At 41.3% G+C, this 15,499-nt stretch overlaps 1 protein-coding gene across 4 annotated transcripts in view; it reads right to left on the bottom strand.

Moving 5' to 3' along the window:
* Positions 1 to 15,499, bottom strand: part of MGC80699 (protein) — a 50,438-nt gene that overhangs the window by 13,975 nt on the left and 20,964 nt on the right. For all 4 annotated transcript variants that reach the window (XR_005963731.1, XR_005963730.1, XM_041574214.1 and 1 more), the window contains 3 exon segments: positions 14,583 to 14,649; positions 10,287 to 10,328; positions 9,886 to 10,048 (listed from right to left, as the gene is read on the bottom strand). Coding sequence is in view for 2 of the 4 variants with exons in the window: in XM_041574214.1 (XP_041430148.1) it covers positions 9,886 to 10,048; positions 10,287 to 10,328; positions 14,583 to 14,649 (272 nt within the window). In the remaining 2 variants the exon portion in view is untranslated.

The raw sequence follows: 15,499 nt of genomic DNA, 5'->3' as shown, positions 1-15,499 counted from the left end.
TCTGTGAAAGCAGGAGCAGCCAGGACATGTGTCCTCCTCTTCTCCACCCAAGCTTGTCAAACCCTTTTAGACAGAGAGCTTCATTCTGCCTGGAGAACAAGAGAAACTCGACTCTCTCCTATGAGGATTGGTGACTAATTACCTTGTAATTAAGAAGGGGAGGTAAATGTTGTAAATACATCTAGATTGCTCTTAGGTACATTTCATTTGTGCCCAATAAAACCGAGTTGCTGCTAATTACTGAGCAACCTCTGTGTCTTGTTGGAAAGATAAGCCTCTCCACCCTTGCCAACAAGCTCAGCTTTTGTCTAGGGAGTAACTAGGCAAACTGATTTTGCGTTTAAAATTTTATTCCATACCATAAAATATAAAAAAATATTAAGATCATTAAATGTTACTAAGAATAGGCCCACCTATAACACACTAGGAAAACTTCCCCCTTAAGCTCATTGGGTAATTAAATGTATTAAGTCACTATTTGATCAGTAATTGCTTAGAAGTTGAGGGCATCTTATTGTTTTTCAGAGAAAAACTGCCAATCCAAGGACAGTTTGAGATGCTGCCATGTGCTGATAAGGCAGAGAGCCAGGTTTCATTACAGGGGGAAATGTCTATTATACATTTGCCAGGTTCCTTGCAGTTTCTTCCCCCCTCAACAGAGGCATATTCTTCCTGCGATTCATGTGACCTGTGTATAAATAGCTCCCTGCTAATGATTTTATGTCAGAGCTTTTTTCCCGGGAAGCCCCATGAAAAAGTCCAGTGGGTGATGAAGACCTTTGCATTGTTTGGGCATGATGGTGTTATAATATATTCATGAGAAGAAAAAATTAATAAGAACAGCAATGTCTTATTATTTCAATGTACAGGCAGGTACTAGGAAGCTTAATTTAAAACCCTTTTATATGTCTAATGGAAGAAAATATAATTCTGAGAAACTTTCCATTATACACAAATTAAGACATTCAGTGCTTTTAGAGTTATTTATAAATGTATTGCAATCAAAGAAGTATTTGTTGATTCCTTTCTGTTCTGTGCTATTGCCTGTCTGACCAATTCTCGGCCTAATATTTATCAGTGAACAGGCGGCCAAAGGGGGCAGAGATTCCTTCATATAGACCAAGCCAAAAACAGCGGCGTAACTAGTTTCCAGCAGCCCCCCAGCATGCCGAAAAATATCCCCCTGCCTACAACTGTATAGCCAGCTTTATTTGTACCCTGCTACCCTTCCAAACTTATCAACCCAATTGTTAGAGTAAAGGTTTCCCCTGCTGTCCCTCTGATGGACAGACAGGAGTGTTTAAGTCAGCTAGATCCTGACCTCCAATTGGATGCACCTGGCATTAACATCATGGACATGTAGCATTCTGAAGATGTCCATACTGGGAATAATTGACTTGTTTGACCAAGTTGCTAAACGGCAAATTTTGCCCAGTTTGCCACCAAGTGGTAGGCTAAATCAGTGATTTGATTTTTTTGGACCTTGGCTTTGATCTTAGTTGGTTGATAATTTGAGAAAACAATTTGGGAACAAGGTTCCCTGGCACATGGGACAAAGCTGCCACAGTGGCTTTGGTTTATTTAGCTGTCTTTGTGACAGGGCTAGCTGCCCAACATACTGGCCAATATTTACCATCTGGTTGCTTTGTGGTCGTTTTCTTTAAGGAAAGAATGAATTTGTTGGCCTGCATTCTACAAACACATCTTATAAATTGTCCCTGTATATTACACTATGCTTTTACTCGTCGCTCAATAAACACTGCGCTATATTGGCTTTCTCCTGTGCTTACCTTATTCCCTTCAATTCCCTTTTAATATTAATGTAGCCGGGCCTGGTATGCACCAAGTAATTAATGTAGGAACATCCACTACAATCTCTCAGGCTGTTTCTGAAATGGCAGAGCATGCCGAAGGTTTTATTTCAAGGACGTATTAGTCCGTAATTCTTGATCGAACAGGTGCTTTCATTGTTTACACCTTCAGAGCAGTGTTCAATTTTTATGTCACTGTGTCCAATTTATGATGTCATAGAATGTTTTTTATCGGCAGTTGTGTGGGTTTCCAGTGGCCCTGGCTACCCCAGAACGACACTGAATAAATGTTGTATTCTTGGCATTGTAAGACATTTGGGCATCCATTTGTCAGGTTTACAATGTAAGCTGTATGGCAGCTCTCACTCGTGTAAAAGCTAAAATACACAATAATGGAAAATTCTAGAAACACAATAAACTGTGCAATCATTAACACGGCGTCCCAGTATATTGTGTCGAGTTGAGTATTCTATAGTATATAGGATCTAAATGAATAGGTCTAGACAAATTTGCTTCCTTTCCCATTCTGTTTATGTGTCCTATTATTGTGTTCAATTAAGAACCCAGACAAACAAGAACCATCTCTCATTAAGATGAAATCCCTGTCACCAAACTGGTTTTATTCCTGCTTAATAAATGGGTGTTCAAAAAAAAGCCCAGGAAGAGATTCTGTAGTGATGTGGTTAGGGAAGGCTAAATGACTCAAATTTTCGTCATTTGAAATTTTTAAAACTATCGTTATCTCCTGCGCATCCCCAGTGTTTCTGAACCAATGTGGGTTTGGTTGGACAGCATGCTGCCCCCTAAAATCCTGCCGCCCTAGGCCCGGGCCCTGGTGGCCTCTCCACAAATCTGGGCCTGCTTATTTTATTACCTTATGGAAACATTGCGGTAATAATCACCCTAACTGGCCTTCTGGCTGGGCCCCTTAGCTTATAACAAAGTTACAGATATATAAACATTGGGGTAACAGTCACCCTGTTATAGTTCCAAGGGTACCCAGGGCACAAATAAACACTCACTCCAAATCTCCCCCTAACTGGCCTTCAGGCTGGGCCCCCTTAGCTCATAACAAGGTTACAGATATATAGAAACATTGGGGTAACAGTCACCCTGCTATAGTTCCAGGGGTACCCAGGGCACAAATAAGCACTCACCCCAAATCTCCCCCTAAATGGCCTTCAGGCTGGGTCCCCCTCCCCTCATAACAAGGTTGCAGATATATAGAAACACTGGGGTAACCGACACCTTGCTATAGTTCCAGGGGTATCCAGGCAACAAATAAGCACTCACCCCAAATCTCATCCCAACTAGCTTTCAGGCTGGGCCCTTAGCACATAACAAGGTTACATATATATATATAGAAACAATGGGGAGTCACCCTGCTATAGATCCAGGGGTACCCAGGGCACAAAATATCAAAATATCTCTCAAACTGGACTTCAGGATAAGCTATTCCTCACTTTTTACATCTTACTGCTTTGGACCTACCTATTGGGCCATGGCTACAGGTTTGGACACCCCTTCAGATATAACATTTATTTCACTGAAAACCATTTTTCCGAGAGGATATTCTCTTTATAAAGCTTTTATTACAATCGAATTACCACTTATATCTTGAATGAACAAGTACAAGTCAAACTGACTAAGCCACCAAGTGACTCATCTTTGATCAGATATGGACATAACAATAATACAGCATATTCTTCTGAGAATTCACATCAGCTCTGGCCGCCTTTACAGGAGATTAACATTTGGAAAGAAACAGATAGAGCATTGATCCAGAATGTATTACGTCCTGCGTTTGAGAGCCAAGTGTATCCCCAAAGTGTGTATAAATCTGATGGCGTGCACACATTAGTAGTGCCATTATTTCTGTTGAATCCAGTGCTAACATTTGATATTTAATTACTGTCTTTTGTCTTCCAAGCGAGTAATGAAAGGAACAACTCTGGTTTTAGCTAGTCAGTATTTAATCTATTTACCATAAGGCTATAAAATGCTTACATGAAATGCTTGGGGGAATACGGATGGACGTCTGTCCTAATTGTGGCAATCTCTGTTCTGAGCTGTGACTTTTAACTAAAGCTGACAGAGCCCTGGGGGTAGAATTGAAGTTAACAGGCTCTTGGAAGCCCATCAGCCTTGTGTCAATAACAAACCTCCCCCCTAGGGCTGACACTTTTAACCCCCAATAGAAGATTTCAGTTTAATCCTTTATGTCAATGAATTTAAAATGAACAACGCAGCATCCCACCACCGCCTTTGTTGGGGGTCACTGGCTGATTGGTTTGGTTGGTTGTCAACTTTACATTTTTTCTTGCATGTGTCATAGGGCTTTGGCACATTTTGCCTTTGCCAGCAACCAATTGTCAGTTTGCTTTTTTTTGGCCTAACAGCAGAGGTACTCTTTAACCCAAACCCCAAAACTTTGGCCGATACCTACTCCTGCAACCATAGATACACACTTGATCAGCAAACGTTTTTGTATAATGCCAGTGGACTAACTAAGCAATATTGGTCCTTTCAGCACCCCCAAAACTTGACCAATGCCTACAACCACATTTGATCAGGGGTCCAAGTATTGACCCCCCCCCAGTCCCTTAAAAATGTTACCAATAACCATAGCTGCAAGCAGGGCTGCTGGGGTATAGGTGGTATTGCATTCAGTAGCCCTTTGGCTGAGGGGCCACAAGAGACAAATGTGCAAATTTTACGTGTGGAGCTTAAGGTAAGTGAGCAGGACTCAGGCCCACCATGGACAGTTTTTAGTATAATAGGGCATGACTGGGACGGATTAGGGGTGTGACCAGGAATAACTCAACCTGCACTTGATCCTAACCCGCAATACCTTAACCCACACCTGACTCTGTCTGTACACTACTTCTGTGTGCACCTCTGGTTCCAAGACATGGAATAGTCCTCAGTCTGACCCACACCCAACACCTAACCTGCAGTAGTTGGCCATATTTCAACCCAAACCCACACAGCCGTGGCACATCACTAGTGTACGGGGTTAGGGATCCCTAAGTTAGTAAACCAGATATGCATTGTGCAATCTTGTGCAACATTTTCCTTGTAGGAAAAATGGACCAAACTACAGTTTCAGTCATAAGTACAGTTGCAAACAAATACATTGATTTCGTACCCGGGCCTGAATTCTGCTGGCCTTGCTAATTTGCATCTTCCCTAATTATGTTTAAAAGGGCTGTGCTTCTTGCCTTTGCACAATATCTTCAGTGATGAGACTGTAGCAAGTAGCTGATATCTATCTAAAGGGCATTATCTGCTATTGAACTTCCTCTCCTTCCCAGCTGCGCTGTGTGTCACTGCTGTGCCTGGCACTTGTGCTTGCTTGGCTCAGCAGTTTAGGGTGGGATATGGGTAGCACACAAGGCCACAGGCAGCTGCAGTACTTGCGGCCCAGCACATTCTGATTTAACACCTCATCCAGCCCTCGGCCTTGAGTGCATGCCCAGAAGCAACGCATGGTGTTTGAAAACTGAATTGTAGTGATTTCCCTGGCCAAACATCATGTGGGAATATCACTGCTTCACAAAAGAGTCTGACATTGGCAGATCTTTTTAGCCTGCCAGCCTTAGAAGTCATACATCATTACCAACAGTCCCTGCCCCAGTGGAGCTTTCAATATAAGGCCTCTATCACTTTCAGACACACTAGGAGACCATTAACCTGCCTGTATGTTCTTGAAGTGTAGGAGGACACCAGAGTGCCCAGAGCAAGCCTACGCAAGTACCAGGAGTACATAAAACACTCCTTACAGATAATGCTGTAGCTGGGTTTGAACCAACAGCAGTTGTCAGAACAGTGAAAAATTCTTGTTAACCAGGGGTGGTTAGGGCAGAGGGGGGCCAAGTAGTATTGCTGCCCCTAGGCAGTACTGCTTGGTCCAGCATCGCACTAGCCCTATCTGCTTGCACCCACCACACCCCCATATGCCACTATTATTGCCCCCCTAGCTGTCAATCATTTGTTTCCTCACGTCCCTGCCAGTTGATCCCTCAGTTCTCCTCCCGCCAGTCACTGTTCCTGTTTGAAAGTCTTCAACCCTTCACTGAATGCACCCTGCCTGTTCTGCCTCCCCCTAGTTCCATCCATTGCCTAAGGGAAGTATCGCTGCTGACACTCGCTCACTAGGGGTAGGGTTGTCTCATCTCTCCTTTACAAATGGACACATAATAAATCCATATTCTGAATGGCTAATCAGCAGGTCGTTTGGATGCATGTTTCAAGGCTGTCCAGAAACCAGTGGAGGTTAAAGTAAACTTCACAAGCACTCCCTGGCCCTCCTTTAATCCTGGAATCTGGTGCTCAGTCCTCTAGGGAGACGGCCTCCCCTGGATCCAATGGAAATGACAATTGAGGAACCGGCACACAGCATTGGATGCAAAAGGGGATTAACCCCTAAATCACCTGACGAAGGGGCCAGCCCCCAAAACCTGTATTGTTTGACACATTAAACACTTAAGCTGGCCATAGATGTTGAGATTTTTAAAAGATCAGATCCTGATCGTGAGACCACGATTTTCTCAGAACGATCGTACGAATTTACCATCAACTAAAAAGACCAATTTACCAGGAAAACAAAGGGGAGCTGCCTGCTTGGCCCTGCAAACATAGATAGATTGCACTGGGACCGACAAAGATTTTTTGACCTGGCCGATCAATTTCCCGACAGATGTCGGCCGAAAAATCGTAAGATGTACGATCGTTCGAATACCACTAACCGCACAATAATTTCGAAGGATTGGTCGGGCTTCCCTAAAATCAGTCGTTTGGCAAGAAGAATCGTCACTACTATGGGGAGCTTTAGGGGTGAATCTCCTTTTGCATCCAATTCTGTGTGCCGGTTCCTCGATTGTCGTTTCCACAGAAACCAGTGGTGCCTGCAGCGTGGAACTAAATAAACTGCTAAAAAGGCACATAGGGGCCGATTCACTACAGGTCGTTATTCCTTAACGCACTGTTTTGTGTGTTAATTAAGACGTGACAGCTCAACCTGCAGTCCCTCATTTGTACTGGAAAGTCTGTTTTTCTCTGCACGGAACAGCCAGAAAAAGAAATAATGTTTCTAACTTAATTGGCTTTTGGCAGAGAGCCCAGAACAGCCACCAGGTGCCCTTGGAAACTTTTGTAACAATTTCATATAAGCAAATAAGTAATTGTAACATTATAAGATAACAGGTCTCTTGGGGAAACTGTGACTCACAGCTTAAAGGGCAAATCATCTTCATTAGCAAAACTGTAACTGGAAAAAAAAAACACAGAAATGTGTTTAAACTTTCGTAACCTGCCAAGTTTTGTAAAATGAACATGGTAATTAGGGGGTGTGGCCACAAAAACAGACGTGATCCAAAAAAATTGCTACACTACGCACATTTTTATTTTCAAAATGTTGGGAGGTATGCGCTAATAGACATCGCAACCGTTAATTCTACATTTCTGCACAGCGGTATTCTAATCGCATTGCAATACTTATAGAATAGAATTAATCCTAACGCATTATTCACTAACATCTTTTAAGCGATAAAAGCATAAAATAGTGTGATAATTACTGTGAAATTTAACACCTCCCATGAGTAGGCGTTACTAAACAACATTACATGAATTCATAGAGGAAGATGTAGTGTGGAGCTGTAGGGCAGCAATTAAAGACCTTTATGAGGAACTGGAGACTTACCTACAGCCACTAACACATTTTCATGATACCTTGGGCAGGTCCAGAATGCACTGCGTTCTGTGTCATGGAATTATATTAAGTTTCCCAGGGAAAGGAATGACTAGAATACTGTAAAAAGAGACTTCTACTCTGCCAGTGGCATCCTGAATCTCTTAGGTGCTATAGATTGCACTAATAACGTGTGACAATATCAAATGTCCTAAAATATCGCACAAAATAACACATGCAATAAAATACTGCACACAATTCAGCTAAAATTACCTTAAAATTATACCTTCTTAAGTTAAACTTTTAGTGAATCGATCGTTAATTCTAAAAATATAAGTAAATAAAGTGATAAAATTTTAACGCCATGCTATAAATAACACTCACTTAATTGACCTTTAGTCAATCGGCCCTATAGAATTATAAATAGGTCCGGGTATAGTTGCAGCTATACCTAGGGTTTCTGTGTGGTGCAAATCCAGGATTTGGGGGCTGGAGTAGACTCTGCAGTTGTATCTGCGGTGTAGCTATAAACGGCGGGAAGTGCCATACAAGTTTATTGTGGAAGGCTTAAAGTTATGCCTCTGTGGTCCGGGTTCTTACATTATGTCTCAGATTAGTTTAATTTGCTTAATTATTTGCAATGAGAACGTAAGGCTGTTCCTGCAGAACTATTGTTTGGTACAGGGAAATACCTATGCTGGCATAGTTGCATGATATCTCTAGCAAGAGTTTGATTTTCAGCTTTGTTTACAGCACAAGTCATGTTACCCTCAAAACTCCCTTGGTCGTGTCTCCTGCACGCTTCTTTTATGGGAATGGCAACACAATAGGAGGGCTATGGGGATACGGAAAGTTGTGGCAGAGTTGTCAGCAAGGGCTGAGGGGAAAATAAAAATACAATCACTTTTTAGTTTTTCCATTTGATAACTAGCCACCCTCGCAGCTGTATGAAGAGTGTAACTATGGGCGTGTGTATGACCCCAAGAATTTGTCTGCAACCATGAGTCTTACATGTGTCTGTAAGGATTCCCAGTGAGCTAAAACACAATATACTTCACCAACAGCTAAGTTAAAAACATGCACGTGTAACTTCTATAATTCTAGATAACATTGTTCTCCTTCAGACTTCATTACTCTGCCTCTGAAATGGTCAGATTCTGGATTTAGGAATGGGATTTTCTCTGTGTTAATGTAAACAGCAGGTGTAGACAGTTGTGCATAATATTAAAGGGTGCCACTAATACATTAGTCCTCGATGAACCCCTCGATCCCGGCCCAAGAGCAGTGACATGCACCAAGCATCATACAACATCAGCGGTACTGAGAATAAAGGTGATAGAGCACTGTCTTCTGTTTGTAGCACAGAAAGGAACATGCCATAATTAGCTTTATATTCTGTTATGTTAAACAGCTCATTCCCCTAGACAAACCTAAACAGAACTTGCTTTTACTCTGCTCACAGTCTGGGATACAAAGTCATACACCAAACAATGAATGTTTTTGAGTTATGGATGTAACATAACTGAGCCAGACACCCACGGTCATACTTAAACTGTTTTTATAAGAGAGATGACCAGACTGCTGCCTAAGGTCAGGACCCCAATGGGAGACTAAAGGACCTCATTAAATTGAGTTGAAATAGTATTGCCGTATCATTTCCTACAGTCAACTGCCAAATGCCAAATAATTTACATTACACTTGCAGGTGAGACCTGAAAGTCCAAGATTTGATACAACCAGCACCCTGTATTCAGGGGGGTGCACCATATGAACTGTAAAGGTAGGGCCATGCCTGTAGAACCCCATAGGAAAGTTCTCTTATATTGGGGGCCTTGTCTCAAAGCGCATAAGGCTGCTGACTAAGAGAAGAAGCTCTTCATCATGAGTCACATCTGAGCGGAGTTGGCCAGATTTTAAAGTGTCTACTGCAATGGCTAGTTTGTATTTCTGTCTTCCTGGAGGTTCACTATAATTAATGCTCATTAAAGCAGGGGTACATGGGTATTGATTCAGAGAGCAGCCATTCGAGGAGCATCTGATCAGCCATGGATGTAGAACGGCATAAAAATAATCAATCTACAAAGCAACCTAGAAGTTGTGATTCTGCATCACCAGGAATGCCCAGTGTTTTCGATTTCCCCACAAAGTCCCTGCTCAAATTGAAAAGAGAAATTCCCATATAGGGTACATAGGATCTTTCCCAAAATGTTATCACTAGTCAAGTTGCCCCATCACTGTGCTCACAGCATTTTGAAACTAGGAGTAAGAACTGTTGCTGAAGCCCTCTGTGTATGATTAGTGCCTTCTCTGGGGTGTTGCTTATTGTATTGTAAAGGAAAACTTTCCCTCCTGCCCAGTATCAGACCCACCGTGTCATGTACTCACAATTTCATTATGGCTGAACGTTTTCCAAGCATCATGGTTACAAAATCCTGATAGCTGATTGCCTCACTTTTGCCTCCTGTCACTTCATATATCAATTTCTTAACTTCTAAATGGGTCTTAGCGGCTCCCAGATTCTCCAACATTTTCTTGAGGCCCATCATATCTGTGGTGGGGGGATTGGTATTAATAACAGTATCGGTAAGAATATATTCTGGGGCTTGTTTGCTAGCATGGGATAAATTTGACCCCATGCAGCAACCCATAGCAACCAATCAGAAATGTCCTTTCAATATGTTAACAATATTAACAATGTTAGTTGGGTTATTAGTTACCCATGCTGCCGTAGTGCCTTCACTTTCTTATCATAGGAACAGTCTGAGCTCTGAAAACAATTTACTTACCCAGCTCTCCTTGTTGGTTAAGGTCAAATTCCATGTACTTTTCTGGAAGGAAAGAGCAGAACAAAGAATAAATGTTTAAATACAACAAATCAATAAGGATAATCCTAGATCATTCTACACCGTGTCTGCTCCTCAGGGACAAAATAAGAGCAGCTTTTGCTTTTCAATCAGAATGTCCTTCAGGGGCCTTTCCCACATAGCCCCCCAAAGGTCCGTGTGTAACCTTGCTACCAATTAACTTCCATTTACTGTTTTTTAGCATGAAGCATTATTGAAGCACCAGTATAGCAGCTCTTCAGATTCTTCCTGTAAATAATGACCTTGGTTTTTGCTCATTAACCATCTTTTGCATCTGATGTGCACAATTTTGCTTTACCCCTTTTCTCTGAGCCTCCTAGGGCTCAACAGAAAACCTGACGTCCAGGGACCCACTCTCACAATGGACACAGTGCCAAATCGTATAGATCTCCCCAGTGGGATCCACCGGGAGATACTCTGGTCCTCTCTCAAGCCAGTTTGACCCTGCTGGAGATATGGCTCCATATATAAAAAAATGTTTTTAGAGTATTTCTCTTTAATTAAAAGGAAACAAGGCTGCCTTCTGACTTTCAAGCGAGTTTGCCCAGTGACACCCGGGAAGATTTATTTGGCTATAACACATTAAGATGTAAGTAGCATAGTTATCTGCAGTTCTACATAAATAAATGGGCCAGCTACGGGTGCTTTTCTGAAGGCTGAACAGATGCCAGCGAGGATTCACTGCGGCTCAGTATCCTAAAGATGAACTACCCGGCATGATGAAATGCCAGAGAAACAACCTGCTTCCTTCTTGTGTCCTTGGGTATTATTTCTGGCCTCTTTGGAACAAGCTACTAGGGCTTCTGTTCAAGCACATCGATCCTGCCCATTATACTAACATCATTATCTAAGTTGCTGCTCAGTGAATCAGTGGAAGAAATGTGTCAGGCTGGACCACTAATTGCAAACAAGGGAAAGTTGTGCTCACCACTAATTTTTAAAACCATTAGGCGGGGGTGCAATGAGGCTGTGACCACAAAATACATATAGACAAATACGAGAGTCCTCTGCACTCAACCCATTATCAATATATTTAAGACAGAGACATTTTGTGCATACTGCTACTGAAAAATGCCTTACCCTTTAAACAAAACAATGATTGTTTGTCCATATATTGCAATATATTTAAGCTGGCCAACTACGTCAAAGTCATCCCATATCTGGCCAGTCCTACGCTTAATTTTCATCTGATTCATTAAGAATTCTATTGCTTTATTATACATTTTACAAAGGGACTAGATTTTACCTGCAACTTACTTGCTGCTTTCAAAGTAAAACTCCCAAACTTGACTGCCCTTTTTGTTAGACACCAGTGGGATCACCTGACTATAGTTGGGAAGGGTGGGGGCTACAACATGGAGCTGGTCACTGCTCCTGTAGAACTATAACCAACAATGTAAAATGTATGATGAAGCAATAGAATTCTTAATGAATCAGATGAAAATTAAGCGTAGGACTGGCCAGATTTGGGATGACTTTGACGTAGTTGGCCAGTTTAAATATATTGCAATATATGGACAAACTACCTGTTTTGTTTAAAGGATAAGGCATTTTTCAGTAGCAGTATGCACAAAATGTCTCTGTCTTCAAATATATTGATAATGGTTTGAGTGCAGAGGACTCTTGTATTGGACCACTAATAGGCCACAGTCAACTTCAAGTACACTGGCAACATAGATCGGGTTGACTCCATGCACTCTATATAGTAAAGCTGACCAAGACGCTTTGGCACAAATCTCTGCCCCCATGTTCCAAGAGTTAGTGGATACAAGCTGACACAGGAGAGGTGAAGAGAGACATGGAACTTGTTTAATAATGAGCTGCTCAAATATTGTTCTGCTGTGCATACCTCACTAGTCACATATTCTATGTTTTTCTATTCTCCTTTTCTAAAATAGTGCCTCTCCTACTGTTTTGGCGCTGCCATATAGAGTAGGTACCAAGGGAAAGAAGAAAGTGGTATGTTTGTGGAAGGTACCAATAGGGTTTCCATTGGAAACCCTTTAAATATATATGCATATATAGCAGCTGTACTTTTTCAGGGGTGGATACCCTTATGGAGTGAGTCGGCCCATGTATGGGGCCCACCGACATGCCTGCCCAACCAATATCTGACTGAAAATCAGGAAAATATCAATTGGGCAAGTTTGATTTCTCTGTTGGGGAGAGACAACCACGTTAATGAGTTTGCATTTATCTACGTCATCATTCAATCATCTGCCCAAGGACCAAACAATTGGATTGGCCTGATATCACCCAGCTCAGGGTGGTCATATCGAGGAAAGATTTGCTTGTTCATCAGACAAGCAGATCTTTAGGTATATGGGCAGCTTAAAACTCCTCAATTATTCATTATTCTCCGCCCATGTTTGCAGGTATATATGCAACATTGTGTGCCATTTGATATACGGTATGGGACCTTTAATCCAGAATGCTGGGGACCTGGCGTTTTCCAAAAAAAGATCTTAAGTAGTTTGGATATTCATCCTTTGTCTACTAAAAAATCATGTAAACATTAAATAAACCCATTAGGCTGGTTTTGCCTCCAATTAGGATTAATTATATCTTAGTTGGGATCAAGTAAAAGGTACTGTTTTATTATTACAGAGGAAAAAGTAAATAATTTTTTAAAATGTAATTATTTGGACAAAATGAAGTCTATGGGAGACAACCTTTCTGTAATTCGGAGCTGGATTCTGAATAACAGGTTTCTGAATAACTGATCCCATACCTGTATACATTTACTCAGGTCTGCAATAGATATGGCAAGAGCACAAGTTATGTTTGCAGAAGTATCTCTAGGAAAGGAACAGATTTAATTGTAGGACACATGGTTGACTAGGTGGCCCCCATGTAGCTTGTGTTTGGTAGGTCATATGACAGCTCTGTCATACATCTTGCAGCCTGTCTCTGTAGTTTTAGAAAAAAAACATATTTGTCCCACCCATAAACATGATTCCTGTCTCAATTTAGAATTCTGGATTAATAAAAACAAGTTGAGAATCAGCTGTAAACAATCTGCTTCTTGTGCCAGCAACTCATTTCCTCACTAGAGGCAAAATGGGGATAGATGGGGCAGATGTGCACCCTGCAGCTGAAATAACGTTCCGTCTATGTCTATAACTAACACTGCCTTATGTCCAAGGGATGAAGCAGGCGTTGAACAGGGGCCCCTACTCTTTGGCTAAACTGAAATCTGCCTTTTTGTAACCCTGCCTGCTGACATTGGGCTGTTGCCTTATCACAGAGAACAGCTGAGGTTTCTGTTGCAGAGAAGGGAATCTTGGAACGAGCACAAAGGGTACTCTGTTTGAATCCATGGAGGCTTGTGGGACCAGCACTAAGGAAACCTTGAGTTAGACAAATGCAAGCTTTTGGGTAGAGAGCGGGGTTTAGTCACAATAAAGGACTTCACTGTCTGACAGCAAATAGCTTTCCACCTACAGTGAAAATGTTAGCGTGGAGCTTAATGCAAAGCAGCAACAGCATAGAAATGCTCCCATTAAAGTACTGTCTCCTGAACTGCTTTCAGCATCTTCTCCATGTACATGTAATGCTCGACAGAGTGCCACAGCCAGCAGGAACCTTTCATCTGAGTAGATAGAACTTTATTCTTTTCTCTTGGGCCCAACAACAAGGTGCCCCACAGGGACATCAACTGTCAGGTCAGGGCACTATAAGTTGTTGAGCAGCAAGGACTTAATCAGCCTTGCTCTTGTTTATAAAGGTTATATGTTAGTGTGCCAGTCATTGTTAGCATAAGCTTTAATCAGCATTTTGATTGGCAGTCACCAAACTGCAACCTCATTGATTAGAACCTTGAGGTGGCCATAGACGTAACAATTACGATTTTTCCTGGAAAAGATCTTTCCAAGAAAGATAGTTAGTTTCAACACACACATAAAGAGCTAAATCATCAGATATACAGGTGGAAACAAAAGAAATCTACCTGTATCTGACGATTCAGCACTAACAATGGCCGGTGTGCCTTATCAAACTTTTCCAGCCAGCCCGATCAACTAGTCGACTGATATCCAAATCTTCTGCCTATTGGTCGGCTTGATATTGTTCGGCTGCTCTCCCACCATACACGCACGAATATTGCATGAAATAATTTCATACAATATTATCGGTGAGTCTATGGCCACCTTTAGTTACTTTTTCAAGAGCACAGGTTGGGATACTGAGAATTTTTTCTGAAAGACTGGGTGCACTTACTTTTAAAGGACATCAGTTTTTTATCCAAGTCCTCATCATCCTTGTATTTTTCATCTTTAAGGAACTCCTAGGAACGGAGAAACATTCTGCATTACAATTCTACTCTTAAAGAATACAGAAAAGTAAGAGAAAGGATTGTCATTTTCTTTATTGATCCTTATCAGTAGGCTTTGCCTTCAATATATTTGGCCATGAAGGAGCAGTACAATGTGTGATATATATATATATATATATATATATATATATATATATATATATATATATATATATATACATATATTTCAGTTGGAACAAATACGGGTAATTAGAAAGTTTATGTCTTCTATTGTTCCCCACCCTAAACAGCATATTGTATGGCCAGTCTTTTTCTTGGGGCTACATTGGTAGTTAAACACAGAGCCCTCTCCCCAGGTGGTTTTAAGTTGGACATACACTGCCAGATCCGCTCATTTGGTTCCGCTTATCCTATGGGATTTTGAAACCTGTCTGATTAAAGGGGTGGTTCAGCTTTGATTTAACTCTTAGTATTATAATGTAGAAAGGGATATTCTGAGACAATTTGCAATTGGTTTGCATTTTTTATTAGTTGTGGTTTTTGAGTTATTTTGAGTTCTGGTTGCTAGGGTCCAAATTACCCAAGCAACCTTGCACTATGAATAAGAGACTGGAACATGAATAGGAGAGGCCTGGACTGAAAGATGAGGAATAAAAAGTAGCAATAACAATACATTTGTATCCTTACAGAACATTTGGTTTTTAGATGGGGGTCACTGACTCCAATTTGAAAGCTGGAAAGAGTCAGAAGATAAAGGCAAATAATTTAAAAAAAAACTATACAATATAAATAATGAAGACCAATTGGACAGTTGCTTAGAATTGGCATTTCTATAAGGTACTAAAAGGTAACTTAAATGTGA

Source organism: Xenopus laevis, chromosome 8S (assembly GCF_017654675.1).
Source record: "Xenopus laevis strain J_2021 chromosome 8S, Xenopus_laevis_v10.1, whole genome shotgun sequence".
Taxonomy (NCBI): Eukaryota; Metazoa; Chordata; class Amphibia; order Anura; family Pipidae; genus Xenopus; species Xenopus laevis.
This window is presented reverse-complemented; position numbering and strand designations above follow the sequence as displayed.